We start from the raw sequence: 19696 nt of genomic DNA on the forward strand, positions 1-19696 counted from the left end.
GGCTTTGATATTCTATTACCGTTTTTTACGGACCATAAGGCGCAATTTAAACCATTTTCTTCGTCATAAATTGATCGTGCGCCTAATGTATGGATTAAGTACAGAATTTATTGTCTACACTTAAAACCAGTACCGATAGACGAAAAAGAGGAGCGCGGAGAAAAAGTGGGAGGAGTAGGAGAAAGAGCGAGCGGTTTACCACGCGGCTGAAGTCTCGGCTATTTTGTGGAGGCCTCAGCGTGTTGCGGACGCCCGGGCGATTTGGATAAATTGATCGTGCGCCTTATGTATGAACAAAAATCTAATCACAACAATTTATTGACAGTGCGCCTTATAATCGGGTGCGCCTTATGGTCCGTAAAATACGGTACATCTAACACAAAAATGTTGTGCGTTTTTTTCGGTTAATTGAGCGAATCATTAGTGGATCCGGTTAATCTTCAATACAAGTGTTTTCTCTAATTCTATGAGCGTAATGCTGATTTCGTCAATATTTGTTTTGTCAGCTTAAATTTTAAAGCGGAAGCCTTGAAATGATAGACCAGTCAAACTTTCAAACTTTATTTTTTGCTACAGGAACGAACATTAACTGAAAAAGGAAGTTGAATGAAAAAGTTGTGAATGAATCTAGCACCTGCTTCGCTTAAACGACCAAATGAAGCTACAACCCAAATGGACATGCAACATAAAATTGGAGCTACAAAAACAGATTAAACTTACAACTAAAAAAGCCTTGTGTTGACAAAATAAAATAAATATGGTAAAGAACTTATTCTACTTGATCAGTTTCAAAACACATAATTTTCCATTTTTTGACGATTGCCGATGATATTCGAAAGCCACCGAACTACGTGATAAAAACAAGCTTCAAAAAACGAATAAAATAAATTTGAACTGTCGGGACATGACTTCAAGGTATAAGAAAAACTCATACGGTCCGCCGCATTTGCAAGAAAAACCTTGCAGTTGACGGATTATTACTTAAAAGAAAGTTTATTTTGTCGAATCAGCAAAAAAGTTGCTTTTTAACAGTGGTATAAAACCATATTTCATGATTACTGCTGGTAATAATTTCTCCGTCAGTTTTTGGAAACAAAATTCCTGGTATTTGAAAATACCAAATTTTTAGGAAAAAATTCCCATTGTTCTAAAAAAGAGTTTTAATGTACTGTGGTTGAACTAACTTCTAAATGGTGGCAAGCTGTTGAGATGTATTCCAAAATCGTAAGTTTTTAAAAGCTGTTTTTCTCTATGCGAGAATATAGAGGGCTGCTTCGGGTTGTCAACGTTAAGGTAAAGAATTCACAATGTGACCTTGAACTTCACTAAAGGTCATTCGGAATAGCGGCCAAGGTCGAAGGTTGGGGTGACGGGGTTACTATACATTGTGTTATGTCATTGCTGTGACCTCTGCAGGGGTTACCACGTGCCAATGTCGTACAAAGCGTGGCAATCAAGGTCACACGAAGGTCAGTATAAAACATAGGAACAAAAACAAGTTTGCCTCCTAGCGGTGACCTTAACAACGTAGAGGTCAACCAAAGCCCTTACAAGATCAAATCGGTGAGTCAAATGTCCAATAAAGGTAAGAGGCCAGTACACCAATAAAAATCCCGATATTTGCCTTTAAGCGGCGAACTTGATATCGGCCAAGGCGCTTAAAGGTCATCATTGGGTCAACAAGGGTAACCGCACAACAACAACAAAGCCAAAAGGTCGTCACGTGGTCAAAAAGGGTCACGATGTGTGGCGGTCAAGGTCATTCGAAGGTCAGAGGTTTAGAACACACGCCGAGTACCCTATTGTGACACCTAGCAACGCTCCTGACAACTCACAACACAACAAGGCCATTTGGTGAAAAGCCTAAAAAGGTCAGGTCGGGATCAGCTCAAGGTCGCGGGCAAAAGGTCAAAGGTCAGCAACCCTGCGAGATCTTCCCCTTGCGGTGCCACCTTGTTTCCTGTGGGTCGAAACCGCGGTGATTTGAGCCGTAAGTTGCCCAGTAGGGTGTTTTCTGTCGGTAGTCGGACGCCTTGAAGCTCTCCCCGGTCGCTTTGTAGCGCTGATAGAGCTGGTGGAACTTGTCGTAATCGATCCAGGTGCTCCAACTACCGTCGTCGTTCTTAAACTGGGAGAGGCAAACAAATCACATGTCAGTTTGGCATTTTTTTTTATACTGACAGTTTTTTATACTGGGGTCTGTGAACCACTTGGGGACATGTCAGTTTGGGGTTAGAGGGCAGGGGAAATCCCCAACAGAAAGCAATGTAAATTGAAATAGCGGCAAAGCAGGTTTTTTCATCTGTTCGTTTTTTATTTGTTAGCATTGGTTTAGATCCGAGATTCTTAAACAGAGGTCTATGGACCCCTTTGGGTAGGTAAACTAGATTTAGGGGTTTCATGGAGAATTAATTAAAATATTACTGTATAACAACTACCGGGGTCATTCTTAAACTGGAAGAAGACAAGTAAAACATGTTTTTGGGGGCTAGGGCAGGGGAAATCCCCAAGAAAAGCAATGTAAATTGAAACCGTGTAAAACCAAATTGTTTCAAGCCATATGTTTTTGTTTTTTTATCAAGGATTCATAAACTGGTTGGGGGCAACTAGTTTTAAGGAGTTTTAGTTTTAAGGGTTGAGCTAGTTATAAGGGTTTATGAAGTTCTAATTAAAATAATGGTGTAATATTTGAAAAGTGATCAGTTTTTTAATAAAAATGGGAAGATATGTACGTCAACGTTTTTGGGGTTGGGAGTAGAAAAGTATAACTGGGGTCTATGAACCCCTTGGGGTAGGTGAACTAGTTAGGGGTTTCATGAAGGCCTATTTGAAATAATAGTGCAGTGGTTCTCAACCTTTTATGCTCCGTAACCCCCTTGGATAGGCTCTTAAAGCATTGTGCTTAAGGTGTTTTCACTTGTTTTACTTCTCGTTTGACAATGAAATGCTTGTTTTGCAAATTAACGCCCTGTAAGGAAATATCTGTACCTAGCGTTACACGTTAGTTACTCGCCCCACTGCATTTGACGGACACCTAATGATTAGGCGAAGGTTATCGGCCAGTAATTAGTCGCGGGAAAAAACACGAACGCCGCATATAAGCTGCTGATTTAAAGCTGCAGCACAGTGATTGTTTCGCCACAGCGATAGGCCGTGTTAATCCAAATTTTCTGCGATAAAACGAATAAATTATATCGTTTTCAATTACCCGGTTAAAAGTTATGTGCCCCCCCCTATCACCGCTCCGTGGCCCCCCAGGGAGGCCTAGGGCCATGGTTGAGAAACCCTGTAATAGTGTATTACAACTACCGTGATCGATCTTGAACTGGGGGGGACAAGTAAAACATGTCAGTTTGGGGTTACGGGAGGTTTTTTAAAACTGGGGTCTATGACCCCCTTGGCGGGTAGTTTGTAATTAGCTCGGTTTAAAAGGGTTATTTTAAATAAATCTCACCCTTTTGGTCATATGAACCCATTGTAATGCATAACAAAAAAGGATTTAGCCTGGAAGCTATATCGCAATGATGCATAAATTATGAGTTTTGTTTCGTCTGTGTGTGTATTTACTTAAGTTTGTTAATATTGACTGCACTTGAGTTTGCTAATATTGAGTGCGTGTTTCCGTTGAACTAGTTTTATGGGTTTCATGAAGACCTAATTAAACTATTAGTGTTTTATTGGTGGAGTGATGAACTTTTTTCAAGAAAATGGTTTAATGAAAAAACATTTAAATGTATCTTGAAGCAATTTAAAAAAACTTCAAAAAAAAAACGGGTTAGGGTAAAAACACACGGGATCTTGCGTTTGTATTAAAAAATTAATATTTTTGGATTTGTAGACATCGCCAAATGTAAAAGTTAGCACCGAGTAAAAACGAGATCGGGTTTTTTTAGGGGAATGTTTATGGTTTTATCATCGCCGGTTAGACAAGTGAATCTCGTAAGTCGGATAAGGTTTGAAAAAAAAGCAGTAGAGGACGTATGTTTAAGGCAGGTTCTTAAACTGGGGTCCGTAAACTAGTTTTAGGGGGTCCGCTAAGGCCAAATTGAAATATTGGTATATAGTTAGGAAGTAATCAATTTTTCTAAGGAAAGAGTTTAATTAAAAATAAAACGTTTTTGCACTGAATGTCTCTATTTCTAGTCTTCTTTTCACATTTCGTGAACCGAAAATTTGTTTTGTGACGTCAATTCATGGCGTCCTTTTATTAAATTTCTTGCTTACCGTGGTCCACGTGAAGCAAAAAAAAGTTGGGGTTACGCGGTGAAAAAAATTTAAGAACCCCTGGTTTAAGGGATATATGTTTTCGCTTAGGTGACATTAGCAGTTGGAAACATATCATAAGTGAAAAAACAAACGTGTGCTTCGTAGAGCAGTTATTTGCAGATGTTTACCTTTTTATTTGCAAGCAGGACGCAGTTTGAATGTTCGTGTTCACTTGCGATCGAATAATCTGGAAGCAGGTCGCTTAGCAACCCCACAAAGTGGATGACCTCATCATGCCACGGAACATTCTTCATCGTTATTTTGTCCTTGGATTCACCATGGTTACCGCAGAAGGTCACGCCTTAGAAATTAAGAAAATAAAATTAAATATTTTCACCTGTCTAGCATAGACGTCGACGTTTGGGCGCCCTAGTTTAAACGGCGCTTTCCAAAACTAAGAAAACGAAATGAAATATTTCGGTAAAATTTTTTATTTTGCTAATGACCGTTAAACAACAATTATAGAATGGAAACACACAATATGACCAATAAAAGCAACAATGTCTAAATCAGAGTAATCCATAATACCATAGTATTAGAAACAACACATATGAAAATAAAATTAAAAAATTTGATAAAATTGTTGTTTTGCTAACGGCCTTCAAACAGAAATTACAGAATATCGCACTTTGTGCTTTTTTTTTAAACTACTCGTCTGATACCATTTCAAAAAATTATTACTCGTGCCGACCAGATACCAAATTTATAAGAGTTTTAGGCTTGATTTGCGATTCAAATTAGTTAAATTCTACGTTGAAATATAAATTTATAAAAAATAGTAAGTTAGTAACTGGAGGTTACTAACCTCGTTAACATTCAAGCAAATTTTGGCAAAATAAACTGAAACAAATTAATTTTGAACTTTTCTATTTAACTTATCTGTTTTGTTTGTTAGGGCATTGTAATGACGTCATTTGGCATCGAATCAAAAGTAATATTTTTATTTTAAATATTAGACATCCCTACAAAAAACTCACAAGAACGGCGAAATGTTTCACAAAAAATAAATTATAATCGATTCAGTAAAACTGATAAGTACACAACTCACCTTTAACTTCGATGAAATCTGGCGTCCCCAGTGCCACGAGATTTGCGTAAGCTTCGATTTCATCACTGTTCCACGATTTGACGATTGTAAGGCGGTAGACTGTGCGCTGGCCCTGGTGAAAATGCAGTTTGGTTCATAAAAAATAACGATTCACACATAAAAACGCGAAAAAATGCACATTTAAACGATTAGTGGGTGTGCGGTGCAGTGGTTAAGTTGCAAGACTAAGTATGTATGTGCCTATGGTGCCGAAGACAAGCACCACTAAATGACAGAAGTGGATACTAATCAAAGGATTTGTAACTCTACTTTGAGCAGCCGTAGTCCAACTGCTTTGCAGAGACGGGCTTTTACAATCGGTCCCAGCACTCGGTAAAATTAACCTCTGCCTGACTGCCACCAATGTTTAGGCTTACCTTGGCCGACAGAGCTCTGAGACTTTGCAGGAATCTCGGCCAGAAGTCCTTGAACAGAGGTCGGTCGATTTTCTTGAGCGATTCTTTGGTGGCCGCGTCAACGCTCACGTAAAGTTGAGTGACCGGAAGTAAGTCAGTGATGGCGTCCGGGAATTGCGCGTTCGTCACCAGAAAAGAAGAGATTCCCTGCGTTTTTTTACAAAAAAAAACAAAAAATCTAAAAAAAAAGTTTTCCAAAACCAAAAAAAATCTGTTGTAACTTTTTTATTTATTGGTTGTTTTGTTTACAGTCTGCTGATTTAATGTTGGAATCGTTTGGTTATTATCTCTAGAGACTAAAGGCCTCTTCGGTGAAATATATTCAGCACTTTTTGGTAAAAATTGCATATTTAAATTTTACTCACAAAATATAAAAATTGCACAAACTATTTTTGGACTAGCCAAGTTTAAAACAGAGTTTGTAAAGTTGCCAAGAATTTACCCATCTATCTAATAACTAAAAGGCAGGACAAGCTAAATTTTGGTAATTAGTCAAGGAGCCTCGTAAATAACTTAATAAAAACCAACAGGTACCCCTGAAAAAGTGGAAAAACACATTTTTATTATTATCCTTATAACAAAATCGTTTTTAAAATGACATTATTTGTGATTCGAGTCAAAGTAAAGAGAATTATATTTTTTCCAACCCAAGTCATCGCACTAGTAAATCAAACACATTTTGTTTATACAATTTCCCAATCACCTTTTCATGTAAAAGCGCAACCAGCTCGTTTATTTCCGGGTAGAGAATAGGTTCGCCGACCAGCGACAAAGCACAGTGTTGGATCGAATAACCCTCGGCAAGACGTTCAGGTTTAACTCCTGGCACACCTGAAAAGTAGAAATAAACAATTACAAAGCATTTCTAACGAGGGCAATTTAAAGTTTAACCACAATGTAAGTAAACTAGAGATAACTCATACATCGATTTACGGATAATATCAGCCTATATTCAGCTCCTATGTATCAGTGTCGGCAAATTAATGTCTATAATAAAAAAATTGGATATCTTTATTGGCAAAAAAGTGATATAGGTCGATCTATATAAACTGCATCCCATATTTTGAAAGACAATGTAAGAATCAGCAATTATGTAAACAGACATGCTTGGTCTTTGGTTAAAAGTGCCTAGTAAATTTTTTTAACATTAAAATTAAAAAAAACAAAAACAGTTTTTAACTTTAAACTTTTGAATAATAAGTGAAGTTTTAACACAATTCTCTAGGCATTAAACATAAGTGCCCAACAAGCTTTCACAGAAAGAGGTCAATTTTGCAAATATTTTTTTATCTTTACACTCTTAAATAGCGCAAGAACACAATGAGTTAGTTGTAACTAACACTTTTGAAGGTAATAAATTGTTTAAAGCTTTCAAATGAAGGGAGTAATTTTTAAGTAAAAAGACAAAAAAGTTTTTCTACTTTGAACTATTTTAAAAATTAAAAAAAGGGTGAAGTTGTCAAAAAATCAATGTTTCAGGCTAAAAATTAAAAAACATTTGTTTTTACCTTTAAACTGTTTGATCATGTCGTAGTGCTGCTTTATTGCTCCATCGACGACAAACTTTGGTGGATCTTGTTTCCATTTCCATTCTGTCCCTACAGGGTTTGTGTGATGTCGCCAACAAAACACACACTTGTTGGCGCAAGCAAGACTTGGGGTCGTTTCCATGCACCTGGCCACAGTTAAAATTAAGTATTTTTTAAACGGCCTCTTTTTTAAGTTCTTTTTAATCAATTAAAAAATTGTTTGTCGATATTGGTGCTCTTTCGACATTATACTATATCTACTGAAGTACAAGTAAAGTTATAATTAGAGCAAGTCAGTTTCAAGGCAAGTCGTTGTTATAAAAAACGTTTAACTAAAACAATTTGGTAAAATTAGTCCGATTATGATAATTAAATCAACTTAAAAAATAACCCAATCTTTAGCAAAAATTTTTTTTATGAAGAAAAATTAAGATATATAACAAGCCTCGGATTCAAGCCAAGTCGACAGTGACTTGAGTGCACTGACTAAAGTCATTACAACAACGATACTTACTTTCGGAAGGTAATTTTAATTTATTTTTAATCAAATGTGAAATTGTTAGTCAACAACGGTGCCTTTTTATATAAATATTAATTTCCAAAGGAATTTTTAATTTGCAATAACATATTTTTAATGTTGTCAGATTAGTTTGGAGTGATAAATATTAATATGACTTCGCAATATATTAGGAATATATTACAGTTACACGATTATAAAGTAGTATCAAATAATTTAGAAATACTTTTTTCAATTTGAAGTAAGAATAAGTTCAAACATTACCAATGAGATGCCCAGAATCAAACTATTGCTTTTTTGTTTTCAGTAATTTTTTTGCCCTAATCTGCAACATCTTTAGACAAAAGAGATTTTATGTCTCATATATGTTAAAATACAAATTCCTGCGTACCTGTGACTTTCGATTCCATAGAAAGTGTGTTTGTAACAACCTCCGCGACCTCTTAACATTGATTTTGTCCATCTGCATAACTTCACACCTGAATGACTCCCAATCAGACGGTAGCCTAATGAATAAAACAGAATAAAAAGAAACCTTTTTAATTTAACTTGGTATAACTAGGGAAGTTCATAGAATAATTCAAAGGTATTCTCTAGGGTTCTAAACAAGTCATTAAAATGGCCAAGTCCTCATTATATTCTTACTCTATTTGGATTCAAATCTAATGAAAAGATGTTGTACTTCCATCATCTCTAGATATAACAGAATAAAACAGCTTAACATGTTTAAGCTTTTGTATTGTTAATAAATTCCTGTACACTGATAATGACTTAAGTATCGGATTGGATCCATTAGTTTTCAATACGAGTAAACCAAAAGAAATTATGGTAACAAAGACATGACATCTTACAACCAGAAGTGCAAATTCGCAGCAGTCGGGCCTCAATGGAGTCAATTTATTTTGCGCAAGTCTGACTAGTGACACAAATAAGACTAACAGAGTCTTGAGTTCAAAATGCGCATGCGCATTACCAAATTTAAACCAATAAGATCGCAAACGGTAATTTGTACAGGTGGAAAAGCATAAGGTGAAATATTTTTTAAGTTCCATGTGTCGTGGGTGGATAACTTCCATGTATCGTGGGTGGATAATTAAATTATATGACAATCCTTTGAGTGGATTGCTGAATATTTACCTTATTTTCAAAAAAAGTGTTGAATACAGACTGTAGGATCGGACCGGACTCAGGACTAGACAAAATCAACAATTTGGCCAGAATCCGATTTAAGTTAACTTTTTCGAACTCTGGTTTAACAGTTAAAAGTACAGTATTAACCTTGCTTAGTCAAGTTTTTTCTCAGTTCTGGTGTGATCATTTCTTTTGGAACCTTTTTTCTCAGGGTCACTCCATTTTTGTTCCTGACACAGAAATGGTTTTGTGTTAAAAAGAAGTATACCATTAGTGTAATATAGGTATAGATAGATGACTGTTATTAAAAAAGTAACCAACTAAAACTTTTAAATCAAGCTACTGGTATTTCAATAACTTTAGTTTTGTTTAAAAAAAAATTTTTTGGAAAACACAATTTGTTTTGTTTACAGATAAACTTCATCTTATTTTTGCAGTAAAATATGGACTTAAGTATTGGCTCAACATTTCTGATAATGATATATAGTAGAAGCCAAAAACCGTCCAATACCAAGTAAAAAACAAGCTATTTACAATAAGTAATAAACCCAAAAAATGAAATGAATTTAAAAAAGTCATAACAAGGGTCGACCAAACGTTGAATAAAATAAAATAGAATTGCTCACTCTTGCTGCATTTTATGTTGATAAATAGTGTTCCCCACATCTTCAACATCAACTAGTCCGTCGTTGTCAGAATCACTTTGGTTATCATCACTTTCATCCGATTCAACTAATTCTTCGTCCTAAAATAAAAACAAAAATGCTGTTTCTAAAATAAGTAAAACAGGAATATTATGGACTTAGGGTTCTACAACTCTACTATATATGAAAAAACATATAGCATAAGATAACACTGTAAATGTTCAGTAGGCACTTTTCATGATTAGTTGGGTTCAACATTTTACATTATAAGTTTACGGCTAACCTAAAAGTGGCAATACTTATCTTTCGAATTTAAATACCATTAGATTTAGTAGGTGTAAATATCTAGAATAAATCTATAAAGCTAGGGTTCTGAAACTGGGGCCTGTGGACCCCTTAGGGGTACGATCCAATTGAAATCTTTGTGTATTGTTTGAAATATGTAATGGATTATCACAGAGTTTAATGGAAAAAAACCTTAAGGGACTTCACCTTAAATTATTTTGAATTGTATTTCAGTTTGACAATTTCTGGACAGAAATTAGCAGATTATACTTGTTATATATATATATATATATATATATATGTGAATTTTTTGTGCAGTTTAGGTTTAAAAAAAACTTAAAGAACTTCTGCTACAGAAAAACATAAAAACCTTTTCATTCTCTTTAGTAGCATCAACAGTGTCGTCTTTGTTGAACAAGTCCTGCACTGCGTCAACAATTTCACTCTTCCAATGTCTACAGAGAAATGTAGGTAGTATAAAAATCAAAACAACATGATGCTCTCGGCATGCTACAAGCACCTGCTGAAGGACTAGAGACAAAGCGTTATCGCTAATTATTTTCTTATCGTTTTGTTGCTCGCGTTTTTCTGATTTTTTTTCTTTGTGTGTTTTTCGTTTATTGTACGAGCGTTCAGTGTGATTCACTCTGACGGAGGCGGCTTGCATAAGTTGCCGAAACGTTGGTTAAGAATTAAAATTACCAGAGGAGCTGTTTTTTGATTTCTATGTAGGTAATATATTATATAAATACTTCGAATTGTCAACCCAGCTCATACATCCAAAATACTATGATAATATCAGAAATTACACCTGAAATCACTTTCTTTCCCTCCATAAATACTGTCGCTTGCGTTTTCGTTTCCCTCACCAAGAGGATAAACTCTGGACGCACTCAGCTTATGCATCCATTTGTCAACATTCTTTCCAACCTGAAGAAATGTACATAAAAATTAAAATCGACTCCTGGCATCTCAAACTCATGTTTTTAGCTAAAATTGATCTTGAAACGATAATAAAGCAAATACAAAATTATCATTTACAAAATAATTACTGTTAAATGAAGAAAAACTAAGAACTGTATAATAAAACTATTGTAAACGTTATGAAATTGACGTTCAGTTTATGTTGTATTGTCTAAATTTATTGTTGAATTGCATCCAACAATTTGGATGAAAATTAGGCTAATTTTACACCAGGACTGCAGAGCCGAATAAAAATAACCTGAGTCCGACTTCAGAGTCAAACTTTGGCCAAAACGCTCCGCCCGCCATGACACTTTTACAATTAACAGCGATTTAGGAAAACTTATATAATGTAGTGCCTTTAAACAGTCATGAGTGTCACAAGTTTGATGCACCCAATCTAAATATTAAAACATTTGTTTAAATTACCAATATGAAAGTTGCTTAATGTGTGGAAAAATTAACAATGCGGAAATATTTTTTTTTTGAAATTTGTTTATTTTTACAAGAAAGTGCTATATAATAATTTCATACTATAATATATAATGGTAGGAGTGGAATATCGGTAAAGTATTCGTAGTACAGAACGCAATTACCTTGTTGTAGTTATCACCGTAGGCAGAATCCCCGAGTCCAAAAACTGCAAACTTCAAGCCCCTCAACAAGGACTTTTGCACTCGGAAGTCCATTGCAACCTCCTCCAGCCACTTGCAAAACCACTTTGCATTGCTCGGAGCCTGACCATCTGTGGTTGTGGAAACCAGGATCAAACATATTCCACCGTTTAGCTGAAAAACAACATATTTTGATAAGCGTATTGATACAAAGAGTTATGTTAGAAATGAATGAAGATTTATTCGAAACATGTACAAAATGATACCTTTTTCTGTACATGGGTTTTCATATCCATGCTATATCTAATTACAATCTACAGCTATTATCTTAAGATTTATTTGAACGTTCAAAATGCTTCCTATACTTATGTATGAGCTTTGATAGTCTTCCACCCTAACTACAACTTCCAGTCATTATGTTACAATTTATTTGATAGCAATATTTATCCTGATACAGATAATTTAGACAAAAGTGTTGTGATCTGATGTGATACCAATGACGCCAATTGCCCTGAAGAAGATTTGCACAAATCTGTCATCAAAACGTAGGTTTAATTAAACTTTGACAGATATACAATTCTACAATTGAATCAGGTTTTTTTTATTAACTAGTTTGTGCAGTTTAAAAAATCAAACAATATTATTGGAATTAATAAATGTACTGTATATTGCACAATGCATATATTTACCATTTCCTCATAGTTTTCCTCAAAATTGAACTCATCCAAACCACTTTGCTGACAGGTGATTTTCAAATCAGACAAAGTTACTGAAAGTTCTCGGGCAAACTTTTTGGCTGTTCCCGTTTCGGTTCCGTACAGTATTGTCACCACCTTTTTGTTGACTGATTCGTACTCATCTTTTGAGTTCTAAAGAGCAAAAAGTTATTTTTCACTTTTTATTAATTTAAAAAAAAATCCATATGTGGCTTAAACTTAGGTAGGATCTACCTAGGTTAAACCTAGTTTGAGATTTTAGATGAGCACTGCAAGTCAGACTAAAAAATATGGCAAGATATCAGGGTTGGAAATGTGCATTTACCGCTGGCCAATTTCTGTGCAATTCTCTCTTGGTATTATTATTATTATATTGATTTATTTCATTTAATTTCAATTTTGACAACTTGTGTTGTTAGTGCAAAAAAATGGTCTAAACCAGCCCCAAAAGAATATAATATTAATAAAACTTGACCCACCCTAAGCTAAACACTAACTCGCACCTTCACCCAAATAATAAAGCAATATGAACCCTGGACAGGAATGTGGTAGGATTCTAGGCCAGCAAGTGCCCTGGTGTACTTCTAGTGTACGTAATAGGGTTCCTCTCCGGGAATGTTATGACGGGAAATTTTCGAGATTTCCCGCGAAATAATGAATCACAGGAATTTTTTATAAACCCTGGTATTCAGCAACATAGTAAAACAATTTGTCATTTTTGACAAATATAAAGAAAAAAAATATTACCAAACCTATTAAAGTTAAGTTAAGCGGAAAAAAACAAACTAAACTTATTTAACCAATAAAAATGCGTCCTGCATATGCGTGTTTTCTAAAGAAAAACATCTAAGGTTGCAGCCTTTAATAGGGAAGGTCTTTTAAGATTGAAGAAGCAATACTACAGAACATAAATGAGCTTAATTAAATGTTTGGAGAAAATATAAAGTAATTTTAAACATAATAATAACGTAATTAGGACAACAATTTTGTCAGGATTCTTGGGATTCCAGAGTATTTTTATTCAATCCCATTTCGCGGGAGTGAAAAAATCCGGGAAAAAGAGGAACCTCAGTACGTAATGCAAAAACAATTTATTTTTTATTTTGTAATTTTTGTGATGCTTCTTATGTGTAAAAGCATTGCGGTTCCCAAACTATTTTGTTGACAGCACCCTTTAAAAACCTATCAATATTGATGGCGCAAGAACATTAATAACCCTTGCTGAAAATATAAACCTTGTTTGAATAAAAATCGCAAATATCTTTTCCCCAGTTCAAAAATGAATGCCAGAGAGTAATAGTCTTCATACTATTAGCAAACTAGTAAATCAATGTAAAAGGGTATCTCTTGCGTTTTTCTACAATATATTGCGCATCTAGTTGTTTCGTTAGCCAGGGTGAATTAAGCACTTACCTTTTTTTCCGTCCACTTTTTCTTCGGTTTCATGAAGAGATACAAAATTACCAGCACCACCAAGCCGCAAATTATCTCGTAAACAGGCAACATACTTACTTTTGTTAAGGAATTACCACGACAGATTACAAACAAATTTCTCGAGTATTTTGTTTAGCCAACCATCAACCTTAACCACGTGGTTAAACGAAATGCACTGAAGCGTGCAAAAAATTACTTAAATATGGGTAAACCCCCTCCAACATATCAGGGGCGCAATTAATTGGGGGTGGAAACCTGATCATATAACCCCCAAAAATGTATTTTTGCCTTTTAATTATTTTTGTGCCCTGTTTAAATCTAACTAAAATCAGTGGTCGAATTTGTTGTCACGTTCAAAACACTCTTTCCATAGTTAACTGGAAAAGGATCCCGAAAACTGGAAAAGGATCCAGGATATTTGTTGTTAGGGTCATGCAAATGTTTAGAATGCGTCACAAATTATAGTCTACGCGTCACAATTCAATTTATCCTACAAACATCTGTTTTTCGCGAGCGAATCGCGCAATTATGCAGCTAACAGTTTAAACCCGAGCAGCGTGAAAAATATGAAATAATTTGTTTTAAATTAAAAAGATACGTGAAGGACGGTATGCATGATACATAAAACACATTAGAATATTGCTCGAAATAATATCATTTATTTTGGAGCATAATGGTTGGAGGTTGTAGTAAGACGTAATAAGAATATCAAAGCCCATACAGAAGTAGGTATCATTTTGAACGTTTCGAATAACTCTTTATTCATTTTGATTTTGGGATCGGCAACCTTTTTCTAGTCGCCGGCCAAAACCAAACTCAGGAAGGTCTCTACGGGACGCACAAAATGTTAACTAAGAATTGTGTTACTAAAATGTTAGAATAACTGTAAATAAGATGGGCCTCGGATTAGTACACGTCGTCATCCATTTTGAAAAGTGTAATAAAACTACGGGGAGAAACGCGATAACTTTATTAGTTAATCTAGTACAGTGTTTGTTAACCTTTTCAAGTCCGGGCGCACCTGGCGAGCAAATTGAGCGCGATTTTTTTTGTATACCGGCATTTCATTTAAGAATCGCTGATCTATAATTCAAAAGACCGCATCAAAACGTAAACAAACCAGCTGTATAAATAAATTAGCGCGAAGCATGAAATTTTTCGCACTTACATAATGGTTGGAGGTTGTAGTAAGACGTAATAAGAATATCAAAGCCCATACAGAAGTAGGTATCATTTTAAACGTTTCGAATAACTCTTTATTCATTTTGATGTTGAAAATGAATAAAGAGTTATTGGAAACGTTCAAAATGATACCTACTTCTATATGGGCTTTGATATTCTTATTAATATCTTTTATAGTCTAACTTTTATGAGTCACACAAAGCAGGGGTGCCATAGAATGCGTATCACCTTTCGTATGAATTTGGGCGGTTATATGTTGAAAAAAAAACGTATGTCCAATCTAAAACTTTGACAAAGTGAACAAACTGTGTGGTGGTCTTAATGTCCTACCCGACCTAAAACTTCAACAGATGAACGAACTGTTTAGGCTACTGAAGATTATACTTCTTTATGACATCAAGTTTAGATTAACTTTGCGACGTCACGTTTTGACGTAAGTTTGTGACGTCACGTTATAACGTAACTTTGTGACGCCTGTAATGCAAAATTTGCCATTAGTCTCCCCGAAAAAATCCTTTAGATCCGAGCCCTACTTTGTAGTAAATCACTTAGCGAAAATTCTAGTAAGAGTGTCGCAAATATTTTATAATTTTTAAAGGGTGCCGCGGGCCAAAAAGGTTGAGTGCCACTTGTAGAAAACTAATGATTTAAGCGAGAAATTTTACCGCAGCAGTATGTTATCTCGTTTGTTTTTCTCAATTGATTGGCTGTGTGAAAAGTGTTCTTACAGACACATAATAATAACAGATAATCTAGACCTGTGTTAAAATGTTATTTTTACGTGCCGGAACGGAACTAGTATGACAGAATAGAAGAATACTTGTGTCCTAGACCCATGTGTCCTAGACCTAAGTGTCCTAGACCTAGGTGTTCTAGACCTAAGTGTCCTAGACCTTGGTGTTCTAGACCTATGTGTCCTAGACCTATGTGTCCTAGACCTATGTGTCCTAGACCTAAGTGTCCTAGACCTAGGTGTCCTAGACCCATGTGTCCTAGACCTAAGTGTCCTAGACCTAGGTGTTCTAGACCTAAGTGTCCTAGACCTAGGTGTTCTAGACCTATGTGTCCTAGACCTATGTGTCTTAGACCTATGTGTCCTAGACCTATGGCGTCCTTCTGAAAGTGGTAAAGTTCACCGAGAAGTGTGCAGGTGTTTTTTTACCCGAAGTTGTAGTATTGGTAGTCGTTCGATAAGACGGGGATATCGGTGCCAATCCGATATCAAATTATTATAAAATTTTCGGCCATGTTTTTTAAACTTATTGAAAACAGCTTAGCTACTCTATGCAGCTAAACTGTTTTTCAGCGATAAAGCAATTGGTGACGCCACAACTTGGGAAAAGTGTTAGAGTTGGAATTTTAGCAATTTTGCCTATTCAAGTATAGCCGTACGTTACGTCATTTACTATCGGATCGGGTCGCGAAACTTTTTTGTTCAAAATATCGCGTGTCGTTATATCGGCATAAAATTCCAAGTATCGAAAATCGCTGTAAAAAAAAGTTCAGTTAACCAACCGAACGTGCGACCCAAAGTCTCGTTACTTGCCTGTAAGCTTACTTGAGGTGGGTGAATTCCAAAAAACTACACAGCCACGTTGTAATGACTAAGGTGAACTTAAGTCACTGTTTTCAATTGATTTGACTTGACTGAAGTCTTTTTACCTAAATGACTTGACTTGGACTTACTGACTTGACTTGGACATTTTGCAATGACTTGTTTACAACACTGCTCTACGGCACACTTATAAATCTCTCGAGGCACACTAGTATCGAGGTAGCCCCGGTTAAAAGGTATGCTCTCGGCAACTACTCGGCAGGTGATATCAGCCTTTTTTTTATAGATTTTTATATTTTAATTAGAGGGATACAATTTCAATTAAATATAATTATTAATAAACGAACAAATCGGATACAGGTGCATTTGTCGGTTGGTGACGCGGATCCTTATTTGTTGTTCTTTTCGTTCAGCAGTTCATCTGAAACAAAACCAAACAAAGTATCAGCCCCTTGTGTTAATTAAACCGCGGCTCGGATTAAATTGCTTGGCAGGCCGTATTTTGACCAGGTGCTCTGAGATAAGCATAGTAAAGCATTAGACTTACCTTGGCGGGAACCGATAAGTCACAAACTGCATAACATGCTCTTAAAATCGAAAAGAACAATTCTCGTTGATAATTCTTTATGCTGGATTACTAAAGAGGTTGCATACCCCACCTTCGAAATAATCTTTTATATTTGATAGCATCTCTTACTCCTTGGCTACTTTACTTTCTTTCGACAAAGGGGCACCGTCGGATGCCAAGACAGCAATAACCAACACAACCAACACCAAAGCAAATATATTTTTCATTCTTAAATCCTTTAAGAACGTATGGAAACTCTATTTCACCGTCAAATTCTTGCCTAGTTTGTTGCAAGTCTAGAAATTAGGTGGCACACTTAAAAGTCAATATTGTAATGTGGGCAAGCTTTTGCACAACCGTGCTTTTTCCTATTCAAGTAGTAATTAAAGCATTTAAAGCACACAAAGTTCAGATACAAGCGCCAGTGAAAAAAATTTAGAATTAGACAAACACGACTTTTAACAAAGATTAATTTGGTGAAGCCTCTAGTTCTACATGAGTGTCAAGCCGCGCAGCCTGCTTAATATTCTAGTAGAGAAAACAGTGTGAAATAATTCTATTAAGCTTACACTTTATTAGGCTTTACTTGATGTTGCGCTTTTCCGACAACGAGATTATTTTACCGAGGTAAAAACTGTTTGTGCCAACTCATTTTAAACGAGATTACACACCTCATTTTGAACCGTTTTATCGCCAACAGACAGTCTGTTTGAGTGGCGCTTTGCACCAAGTGCTCTCCCTCACATAACAAATTTAAAATGACGTTGCTTTTTGACAACATTTTGTTAAAAGCTTGCTGTTGTTGCAAAACATCCTGATGTTTAAATGTCGTCTAAAAATAAATTTGATTTGTTTCCACATAGGAAACGACTGCCAATACTGAAGTTGTTTTTATCATTTTCTTTTTTATGCCTTGCCCATAAGACACCATTTAACAACTTCTAATTACCTTTTCCTGGGCGTTATATGGTTGCATCCATTTGCTTTAACAAGCGACTGATGCCTTTCAATATGGAAGGCGCGCGAATTGCCACGCCAAATTAACTGAATGTGCATGCGATGCTTGACAAGTAAAACGTTTCTATAAGCTACCGAAGAAACTTATCAAGTTACTTGACTGAACGGCTTAGCAGTGTTGTTATGACTTAAGTCACTGTTTTTAAATGACTTGACTTGACTTAAGTCATTTGGACAAATGACTTGGGTTAAAATAAATTGTTTTCGTTAAGCAATTACTCACAAAATTGCTTTATTTGTTCTAATATTTGCACATAAAACAATTTTCTTGCTATATGTTGCGTTTATGTTATTTTTTACTTGAGTTATTGCTCATAATCGAAGGAGTTGGCCAGTTTTCAAAATTTAAATTTTATATTTGTGACAAGGGCTTTACTTGAAGTTGACTTGCTCTAATAATGACTTGTTATTTATTCAAAAAGACTTGACTTGGACTTAAGTTATTTTACGAATGACTAGACTGGGACTTAAGTCATTTCAAAATGACTTGTTTACAACACTGCGAGTTAGCGATTTTTCGAAAAGTCTCTTAGTCTTCGAAAAGTCTCTGAATAGAAATAAAAAATTTAGAGCACCTGACAACACTTGATAATTAACAGCCCTCGCATTGATTTTAATGTATTTAATTGAGCTTAGTGTGTTTCGTTCTAACTTACTTGTTTTAAATAGGTTTTCTGAACTGTTCATCGTAATGTGTTTACTTTAATTTTACTTAAAAGTGTGAGAAAAATAGAATAAAAAGTATGAAAATACGATAAAAACTTAGAAAATACGATAAAAACGAACCAACACACTAAAAAAGTACCATTAGGCAGTAAAGAATGCAAAAGAAAACTAAAACATCCCTATTTCGAAGTGAAGAGAAAAACGATGTAAAACAACAGTTCGGCGACGTTTTTTTTCTTTTTTTTTTGTTCTTAATCGAACCCACGCGCAAACACAGTACCATTCGGCAGTAAAGAATGCAAAAGAAAACTAAAAAACTACCCTATTCGAAGTGAAAAGAAAAACGATGCAAAACAACAGTTCAGTGACGTTTCTAAAGGGCACAGTTGCATGGAAAGAATACGCATCGGCCGAATCATGAAGTAGCATCGATTACGCTTTTGTGGCGCGGAGTGCCGAACAATTGGTGGCAGACCACCTCGCCCTTCTCAATGCGGTCGATGCGACGCAGCAGGTCGTACGCGATCGCGTCCGTGACGACAGAGTCGCGCGCGTAATCCGGGTGTGACGTCACAAAGTGTCGCGTCCACTGGGCAGCGGTCATGAGGTCGCCTGATGGAAAGAACAATATCACCGTGTATTTTTTCTTAAAATGACAAAGAAAGTATATTTCGTCATTCTGTTACATGTCAAATAATGTCATCTTCATTGTTTTATTTCTACTAAACTATACATTTACGGGGAAAAGGTGGCGGATATTTTACACAAGTTTCGGTTTTTTTTCCAATTTACCTCCAAATCAGTAACTTTGCGAATGTTGTGGTTCAGTGTATCAAACATTTCAGTGGTATTTTGACTTTCAAGAAAAATAACATATTTGGCGGTAACTTGGAGAAAAAAAAAACGAAACTTGGTATTTCTGTAAAATATGTAGTTTATTGTGTTCTCCCACCTATGTGCTTGATTGACGTGTCCCTCATATTTATGAAATTATATGCTTTACTAAAACTCAACAATATAGGTATGTATATTATTTTTGTTTCCACAAGCCGTATGTAAGAATAAAAGCAAAGCAGTAGAAATCACTACGTAGCGAAAATCTTGTC

General features: G+C 35.6%; 2 protein-coding genes across 2 annotated transcripts in view; both read right to left on the reverse strand.

Annotated features, from left to right (window-relative positions):
* Positions 1-1705: 1705 nt before the first annotated feature.
* LOC146158112 (S-adenosyl-L-methionine-dependent tRNA 4-demethylwyosine synthase TYW1-like) lies at positions 1706-13712 on the reverse strand. The gene is made up of 14 exons (XM_083384347.1): positions 13582-13712; positions 12142-12321; positions 11435-11626; positions 10687-10805; positions 10246-10330; positions 9573-9691; positions 9094-9176; positions 8207-8321; positions 7278-7444; positions 6473-6600; positions 5731-5916; positions 5315-5426; positions 4395-4567; positions 1706-2128 (listed from the first exon to the last, which is right to left on the reverse strand). The coding sequence occupies exons 1-14, from the start codon at positions 13672-13674 to the stop codon at positions 1916-1918; spliced, it is 1965 nt and encodes a 654-aa protein (XP_083240473.1). The 5' UTR covers positions 13675-13712; the 3' UTR covers positions 1706-1915.
* A 4910-nt stretch (positions 13713-18622) lies between these two features.
* Positions 18623-19696, reverse strand: part of LOC146158113 (glutamate--cysteine ligase catalytic subunit-like) — a 46566-nt gene continuing 45492 nt past the window's right edge. Inside the window, exon 16 of the mRNA XM_083383739.1 lies at positions 18623-19202. Within this exon, the coding sequence (XP_083239865.1) occupies positions 19006-19202 (197 nt within the window). The 3' untranslated portion in view covers positions 18623-19005. The remainder of the gene's footprint in view (positions 19203-19696) is intronic.

Source organism: Ascidiella aspersa, chromosome 3 (assembly GCF_963924565.1).
Source record: "Ascidiella aspersa chromosome 3, kaAscAspe10.2, whole genome shotgun sequence".
Lineage (NCBI taxonomy): Eukaryota > Metazoa > Chordata > Ascidiacea > Phlebobranchia > Ascidiidae > Ascidiella > Ascidiella aspersa.